The sequence below is a fragment of the Vigna umbellata genome, chromosome 5 (assembly GCF_029865625.1).
Source record: "Vigna umbellata cultivar VRB3 chromosome 5, Vumbellata_1.0, whole genome shotgun sequence".
Classification (NCBI taxonomy): domain Eukaryota; kingdom Viridiplantae; phylum Streptophyta; class Magnoliopsida; order Fabales; family Fabaceae; genus Vigna; species Vigna umbellata.
The window spans coordinates 28,682,622-28,691,744 of record NC_142169.1 but is presented as its reverse complement, the minus strand read 5'-3'; the positions used below and the strand labels follow the sequence as shown (position 1 = coordinate 28,691,744).

At 34.5% G+C, this 9,123-nt stretch overlaps 1 protein-coding gene across 1 annotated transcript; it reads right to left on the bottom strand.

Moving 5' to 3' along the window:
- Positions 1-936: 936 nt before the first annotated feature.
- LOC148198057 (uncharacterized) lies at positions 937-7,559 on the bottom strand. Its single transcript, XM_088115064.1, has 2 exons — positions 7,124-7,559; positions 937-1,137 (listed from the first exon to the last, which is right to left on the bottom strand). The coding sequence occupies exons 1-2, from the start codon at positions 7,518-7,520 to the stop codon at positions 1,106-1,108; spliced, it is 429 nt and encodes a 142-aa protein (XP_087971190.1). The 5' UTR covers positions 7,521-7,559; the 3' UTR covers positions 937-1,105.
- Between the last annotated feature and the right edge of the window lie 1,564 nt (positions 7,560-9,123).

Sequence of the window (9,123 nt, the reverse complement as noted above, 5' to 3'; positions counted from 1 at the left end):
ATTGAGTCTAAGAATATATACTGTACCTATTGATTAGACAATTATATAACAATAAACACCAGATGAATCACAAAAAACATTAGAAAAGAATAATTTATATTTAAAATATTAATTCTTTTTTCAACACTATTTTTTATTTTTAATTTTATCCTTTTACAATTTCTAATTACCTGATCATTTATTAAAAAACTAAATTTAGAAAAATATATATTATTTTTATTTCTTAAAATTATATTATGTAAAAAATAATATATTTTTATTGATAACACAAATTGTTTACATTTTCATAATAATTTTGTCTTGAAAAAAATTGTTAACATTAAATTACACTTATTTTCTTATATTAAATTATAATATGAAATTCTTATTATTGAATATTTGTTATACTTTTAGTATATAAAACATAAAATGTTAATAGACATCAGACAAGTCATTTATATATTGATTAGAACTGTCAAAATGGGTCGCAACTCGTGGGCAAACCCGTGGGTCAACCCGGCCCACCACGGATTCGAGTCGAGTTGGGTTAAAAAAATTGTATTTTTTTTATATGGGTCAGATTTCAACCCGGCTCATGCGGGTTGAACCCGTGGTGGGTCGGATTGGCCCAGCAACCCACCTACCTAATTTTATTTTATTAAAATTTAATTTTAATTTTATAAAAAAAATATTTAATTATTTTTTTTTGCTTGAAAAAATTATTTAAATTTTTTATTTTAAAAATTAATTAAACACCCATGTTGGGAGTGAAATTTGTATAGATTTGAATTATAGAAAGTTTGTAAATTCCTTTTATTTAAAAAAAATTGTAATTAAGTGAGCCAGTGAGCCAACCGGTTTACCCACCAACCCGTGGTGTGTAACACCCGAATATTTTAAAGGGTATTACTGATAGTAGAGACTAAATTAATTTGATATCTCATATAAACAATCAAACTTTATTTCAATTACTCCAAAGTACAATACCAAACTTACAAACTTTAAACAATATAGTCTTCACCATTGAAATTTCAACTTATAAATTTTACACAACATAATCTTCCCAATACAAATTTATTCTTTTTACAAAAATCCCTGAAAGTTTTTCCCCGCATCTCTCTCATCTCTAAGCTTTTTCAACCGCATCTGCAACATTATCTAATCACATATAACATGAGTTATATGATCATAGTACAAACAAATAAGGGTAAGCCAACCATATCATAAAATCATTAAACTTGTAACAAAAATATTAAAATCAGGTATTTCTGCAATTGATAAAATATCATTATTCCGATGTCATTAATTCATCATTATCAAAATCATCTTTCTCATTTCCATAAATCTTACAAGTGTACCATGCTTACTCATGAAGCCTTATGGTCAGACCGCTCTCTGCCTGCTTCCTTAAGCCTCACTTACATACTATGTCTTACTTTCTGAAGCCTTATGGTCAGACCCCTCTCTGCCTGCTTCCATAAATCTCAGGTGTTACTTTGCTCATACCAAACTCTCATGGTATAACTCGAACATACTACTCCCGGTAGTAAACATCATTTCATAAGTAATGATTTCTCATATCCACTCCAACATTTCATAAAAACCAACAATTCATACCCTCTTATCCACCTAACTCAATCATGTTCATTCTTTAATCATGAATTCATAATAACCCGTTTTGGTATCGATAAATTAAACACATTGACAGATATCATGCTTCATATTATAAACTCATTTTGCCCATAACGAGTATAACTCAACATATTTTCACCAAACAAAGATCATGGATCAACCAAAATACATCAACATATCTTAGGAACTACATATTAAAGTCTGGGCTCAATGTAATGATAAATAAAATATATATGAAATTTTTACCATGATAATATTATGCATCTACAATCAACTTGTTTTATTTTATTTTCATCCTAGTAGAGATTTTTCTTTACCCCAATTGGTCACCGGAGAGGACCCAGATGTCTGAACGCATCAAACTCACCTTCGACGCCAGCACATATGACTAGTCACAACTGACTGGACCAGGCCAGGGCTGCTCTATGATCAGGGATGTGCCAACTCAGGTTTTTAAGGTTCCTCTATCCTACCAACAAAGGGAGGCCTTCAATAATTAACAATTTATTTATTTAATTTATCTACCTTGTTTTCTTATGCTCTAAATCTTAAAATGCCTAATTTTACTTCCTCTCACAACAACCTCAAACACTGTATATATATTTAATACCCATATACAAGCTATTATAGAACCCTTATTCCAAACCTTCCAACAAGATTAATTTCAGCCAACAAACTCATTCAATAAAATCATCACAATAAACATCCATAATAGAATTCATACAAGATAATTATAAACAATTAACAATAATAAAACATTACTATAAATGGTCATAGAAGAATACAATATTTGACAATCATAAAATAATCTTAATATAAAAATTCATGGGGAAACAAGAAGTTGAATCTGGCAGAGCCGGTTAGACAACTTCTAATCCATCCATCAATACAATATAATTAAATAACAAGAACAATACATGTCTGGGGAAATAAGAAGTTGAATCTGGCAGAGCCGGTTAGACAACTTCTAATCCTTCCAAAAATGCAATAAAATAAATAAGTAAAGAAATAAATAGTTTGGGGAAACAAGAAGTTGAATCTGGCAGAGCCGGTTAGACAACTTCTAATCCTTCCAAAAATGTAATAAAATAAATACGGAAGGAAATAAAAAAAAGTTTGGGGAATCAAGAAATTGAATCTGGCAGAGCCGGTTAGACAATTTCTAATCCTTCCAAAATACAATAAAAATAAATAAGGAAAACAATAAAATGTTTGGGGAAACAAGAAATTGAATCTGGCAGAGCCGGTTAGACAATTTCTAATCCTTCCAAAATAAAAATATAAACCACTAATAACATACAATTGACATAACATAATCAATATCACATTTTACAATTATCACACTTGGATATTAACACACAAAAAAAACATATTCTCATTTAAAATTCAAAATCATACAGAAACAAAATACTCCATATTTAAGATTTAAAATCAGACAAAAGAAAAATATAGCATATTCAAGACTCAAGATAATACAAAAAGAAATACTCAAAGTTAGCTTCCCTTACCTCTATTCCAGACTTAGTTTCCTCTTCTCAAACCGTTCTCCGGAAACTTCCAGAATTTCCCCTCTTTAACTAGAATTTCCTCTAACTCTCTTCTCTCACAATTTCTCTAGAATTTTGGTGTAAATCTTCAGCCCCCCCCTTGGCTATTTATAGCCAAAAATTTTACTATTCATTTTTACTATTCATTTTTACTATTCACTTTTACTATTCATTTTTACTATTCAAAAATTATTTTTTATTCACCATTCTTATCTCTGAATGATTAATTCTACGTGGAGTGTTCTCTTCCATAATTTATTTTAATATTTTTTTTTTAACTATTCACTATTCACTATTCACTATTTACTATTTACTATTCACTATTCACTATTCACATTTCTAAAAAAATCCTAAATAAGTTATCAAAAATTTGAAGCTCTCCCTCCAAAATTACTATAACTTTATATCCAAAAATTTACATTTTTCTATCCATTAAAATTATTATTACTAATAAAATGTTAAAATTTACTATTATAAATATTTTTTTTTTCATGGATCTTACATTTTAACATACAAATATTTTCAAGGATCTTACAATCTCCCCAACAACAATTATTTTCGCCCTCGAAAATTATTTATTTAAACAAAGACTATTTAACAAAAAAAAAATTACTTACAAAAGAGATATGGATATTCCTTTATCATAAATTCTTCCAATTCCCAAGTCATTTCCTGTGTGTCTTCATTCCAAAGTACCTTTACCGTGCGAATATCCTTCCCTCTTAACTTTTTCATTTGAACATCTAGTATACGCACTGGGCCAACTTCCATTGTTAAATTTTCCTTGACCTGAATTTCATCAACTTCTAACACATGCTTTGGATCTGGAATATACTTCCGCAGTTGGGATACATGAAAAACGTTATGCAAATATGTCAATCGAGGTGGTAGTGCTATCTCATAAGCCACTGGCCCAATCTTTTTGAGAATTTGATACGGTCCGAGAAATTTTGGTGTCAGTTTCCTCATCTTGATAGCTCTCCCGACTCCTGTAGTTGGCGTTACTCGTAAGAATACATGATCTCCTTCTTCAAATTCTAACGGTCTTCTTCTTTTGTCGGCATATGACTTTTGTCTACTTTGAGTTGCTTTCATCCGATCTTGGACTAATTTTATTTTTTCTGTGGTTTGTTGTAATAGCTCGGGTCCCACTGTCAGTGCTTCCCCATCTTGAAACCAACACAACGGTGTTCTACATCTTCTTCCATATAAAGCTTCATATGGTGGCATACCAATACTGGAATGATAACTGTTGTTGTAAGTAAATTCTACTAATGGTAGTATCTCATTCCAACTTCCAAGATGATCTAATACACAAGTTCTCAGCAAATCCTCCAAAGATTGAATAGTCCTTTCTGTTTGACCATCAGTCTGAGGGTGATAAGCCGAACTCATCTTCAACTGTGTTCCCAGAGCCTTCTGTAGCGTCTGCCAAAACCTTGAAGTAAACCTTGGATCTCTGTCTGACACAATGCTTGTAGGTATGCCATGCAACCTCACTACTTCCCCGATGTATAACTCCGTCAGCTTTTCTAGTGACATACGTTGATTAATAGGCAAAAAGTGAGCGCTCTTGGTTAGTCTATCAACGATAACCCAGATAGAATCGTGACCTTTTGATGATTTTGGTAAATGTGTTACAAAGTCCATCGAGATACTGTCCCACTTCCATTGAGGAATGTCTAACTGTCGTAACATCCCTCCCGGTTTTTGATGCTCCACTTTTGCTTTTTGACACACCAAGCAGGCTGCTACAAACTCGGCCACATCCCTCTTCATTCCATTCCACCAAAATGACTCTTTCAGGTCCTTATACATCTTAGTCATACCTGGATGTATGCTAAGACGACTTTTATGGCCTTCGTCTAAAATTAAATGTTTTAATTCACTCTTTGCAGGGATACACACTCTGTTTTTAAATCGAAGTATGCCATCTTTACTTAGAACGAACTCCTTAGCTTGATCGGTGTCCAACAACCTGATCTTTTGCTGCAACTCTTGATCCATCGACTGCTCAACCTTCACTTGTTCTAAGAAGTCACTAGTGATTACTAAATGACTACACCATATGTGATCTGGGTTTAACTGCAACCCCAAGTTCATATCACGTAACTTTTCTAACAGTTCTAATTCCTTCACCATCATCGTTGTTATCTGAGCTTGTCTCCTACTCAATGCATCTGCCACCACATTGGCTTTTCCTGGGTGATATAAAAGCTCGAAGTCATAGTCCTTCATATATTCCATCCATCTTCTTTGTCGCATGTTCAATTCCTTTTGATCGAACAAATACTTTAGACTCTTATGGTCACTAAAAACTTGGAAACTTGCCCCATAGAGGTAGTGTCTCCATGTCTTTAATGCAAATACTACTGCTGCAAGTTCGATGTCATGCGTTGGGTAGTTTTTCTCATGCGCTTTTAACTGCCTAGATGCATAAGCTACAGGTCTCCTTCCTTGCATTAGAACGCACCCCAATCCTTGATATGACGCATCGCAGTACACCTCAAAAGATTTGCTAGAGTCTGGAATGATTAATACTGGTGCTGATGTTAGTCGTTGCTTCATATTTTCAAAACTGGCTTCGCACTTGTCAGTCCACAGAAATGGTTGATCTTTACGAGTTAACTGAGTTAGAGGACCTACAATCTTGGAAAACCCTTCGACAAAACGTCGGTAATAACCGGCTAATCCTACAAAACTTCGTACTTCAGTTACAGTTTTCGGCCGCTCCCACTTTAGCACAGCTTCCACTTTTGCTGGATCCACTGAGATTCCTTGAGCAGAAATCACATGACCCAAAAATTGTACTTTCTCTATCCAGAACTCACACTTTGATAGTTTCCCATACAGTTGATGTTTTCTTAAAATTTCCAACGCCACCCTCAAGTGTTCTGCATGCTTTTCCTTATTCTCTGAATAGATAAGAATATCGTCGATAAATACTACCACGAACTTATCTAAACATGACCGAAATATTCTGTTCATGTAGTCCATAAAAATCGCTGGGGCATTCGTCACACCAAACGGCATTACCACGTACTCAAAGTGTCCATAGCGAGATCTGAAAGCCGTCTTTTGTACATCTTCCGTCTTGACAAGAATCTGATGGTAACCAGATCTGAGATCAATTTTTGAAAACACCTCTGCTCCTCTCAACTGATCTAATAGATCATCGATTCTTGGCAAAGGATATTTGTTCTTTATTGTAACCTTGTTCAACTGTCGATAATCCACGCACAACCTTGAACTTCCATCCTTCTTCTTCACCAGCAATACAGGAGCTCCCCATGGAGACACACTTGGACGGATAAACTTCTTCTCCAACAGATCTTCGATTTGCTTTTTCAACTCTGCTAGTTCGGCAGGAGCCATTCTGTATGGAGCCATAGAAACCGGGCCAGCTCCGGGCACTAGATCTATTGTGAAATCGATCTCTCGACTAGGTGGTAAACCTGGCACTTCTTCTGGAAAAACATCAACATATTCTTCTACCACAGGTATTCCGATGATTTGTTCTTCAGTATTCTCTCTTTTCTCCTGAGCTAACACCACATAGCAGGTAGCTCCATCTTTGATATCCTTCGCAGCGACTCGAGTTGAGCTTAGTTCTAAATTGTTCAAATTTAGAAACTCTATCTTTTGTTTCCCACAATCAATAAGAACGTGATTGGCAGTCAACCAATCCATTCCTAAAATAATGTCTAGATTTTGAAGGGGTAAGCAGATCAAGTTCACTTTGAACTTGCGTCCTGCAATTTGGATCGGGCATCCGACACAGACTGAACTGGTCGTAACTGGTCCCGATGCTGGTGTAGAAACTACTAATTCACACCCTAGATCAAGCATCGGTAATCCGAGTCTTTCTAAACATGCTAGAGATATAAAGGAGTGTGTGGCTCCAGAGTCAAACAAAACATATACGCATTCTCCTAACAGCATACAGGTGTGTAAGATTAATGTACCTGGCTTAGTAGCCTCTTCTGCAGACATTGCGAATACTCTTCCTGTTGCCCGGGGCTTTACTTCAGCAGAATCTTGTTGTTGTGGTTCTCCCACCTTCTTTTTCTTTGGACAGACATTAGCAAAGTGTCCTGGATCATTGCAGATGAAACATCTCTTCCCTTCAACTCTTTCCCCAGTAAGTTTAGGGCAGTCACGTCTGAAATGTGCCCCTCCACACTCAAAACACTTCACTGTTCCTCGATATGATAATTGTGGTTTTTCATAAGGTTTCTTGTTGAATTTCATTGAAGATTCTCCCTTTGCAAGTCTGGAAACTCTACTTGGATCAAACTCCAACAATTCTATCATTCTGGCTTTCTCTACCAATGCTGGAAACTCTTGTATTTCCAATGGCATAAGTACCTTCTTCAGTTCATGCCTTAGTCCTCCCTCGAATTTTCGACATCTCCATTCTTCTGTGATATTCTGAGTATAAAACCTCGAGAGATAATTAAATTTTACTACGTACTCTTGTACTGATAACCTTCTTTGTTGTAAGGTCAGAAACTCCGCCTCCCTTGCAAATTTTGCACTGTTTGGAAAATATTTTTCCAAGAACCTTATCTTAAAGTTCTCCCAATTCACAGTCTCACCACGAACCGTCATCAACTGTTGCATACTTTCCCACCAATATTCAGCCTCACCCACCAAAAGAAATGATGCATAAGTTAATTTTTGTTCTTCTGAGCAAGTTATTACCCGAAAAATCTTCTCGTTCTGCCTTAGCCAAGAGTCAGCCTCATCAGGAGTAGCCTCCCCATTAAATTTAGTTGGATCATGCCTTAAGAAGTCATTCAAGCTAGAATGATTTTGAGGTACTTGATCAACTTGTTGTTGCTGCATCTTTGTCGAGTTTAAATGATTTCTTCAAAAAGATAACAATACAATTTAGCATATGATATCAATTTCCTCCAAATAGTCATTTTCATCATAACCATTAATAGTTTTACTAAGAATAATAATTTCACTCCCCATAGTCCCAAAATACTTTCGAAAACCATTGCTCTGATACCATAATGTAACACCCGAATATTTTAAAGGGTATTACTGATAGTAGAGACTAAATTAATTTGATATCTCATATAAACAATCAAACTTTATTTCAATTACTCCAAAGTACAATACCAAACTTACAAACTTTAAACAATATAGTCTTCACCATTGAAATTTCAACTTATAAATTTTACACAACATAATCTTCCCAATACAAATTTATTCTTTTTACAAAAATCCCTGAAAGTTTTTCCCCGCATCTCTCTCATCTCTAAGCTTTTTCAACCGCATCTGCAACATTATCTAATCACATATAACATGAGTTATATGATCATAGTACAAACAAATAAGGGTAAGCCAACCATATCATAAAATCATTAAACTTGTAACAAAAATATTAAAATCAGGTATTTCTGCAATTGATAAAATATCATTATTCCGATGTCATTAATTCATCATTATCAAAATCATCTTTCTCATTTCCATAAATCTTACAAGTGTACCATGCTTACTCATGAAGCCTTATGGTCAGACCGCTCTCTGCCTGCTTCCTTAAGCCTCACTTACATACTATGTCTTACTTTCTGAAGCCTTATGGTCAGACCCCTCTCTGCCTGCTTCCATAAATCTCAGGTGTTACTTTGCTCATACCAAACTCTCATGGTATAACTCGAACATACTACTCCCGGTAGTAAACATCATTTCATAAGTAATGATTTCTCATATCCACTCCAACATTTCATAAAAACCAACAATTCATACCCTCTTATCCACCTAACTCAATCATGTTCATTCTTTAATCATGAATTCATAATAACCCGTTTTGGTATCGATAAATTAAACACATTGACAGATATCATGCTTCATATTATAAACTCATTTTGCCCATAACGAGTATAACTCAACATATTTTCACCAAACAAAGATCATGGATCAACCAAAATACATCAACATATCTTAGGAACTA

Bases quoted from the DNA above. Each gene is read 5' to 3' on its own strand.
- LOC148198057 (XM_088115064.1), bottom strand. From the start codon at position 7,520: ATGCCATTGGAAATACAAGAGTTTCCAGCATTGGTAGAGAAAGCCAGA. The intron at 1,138-7,123 runs GTACATTAATCT...ATATGTGATTAG, and splicing joins AGAAGAGGCTACTAAGCCAG to ATAATGTTGCAGATGCGGTT.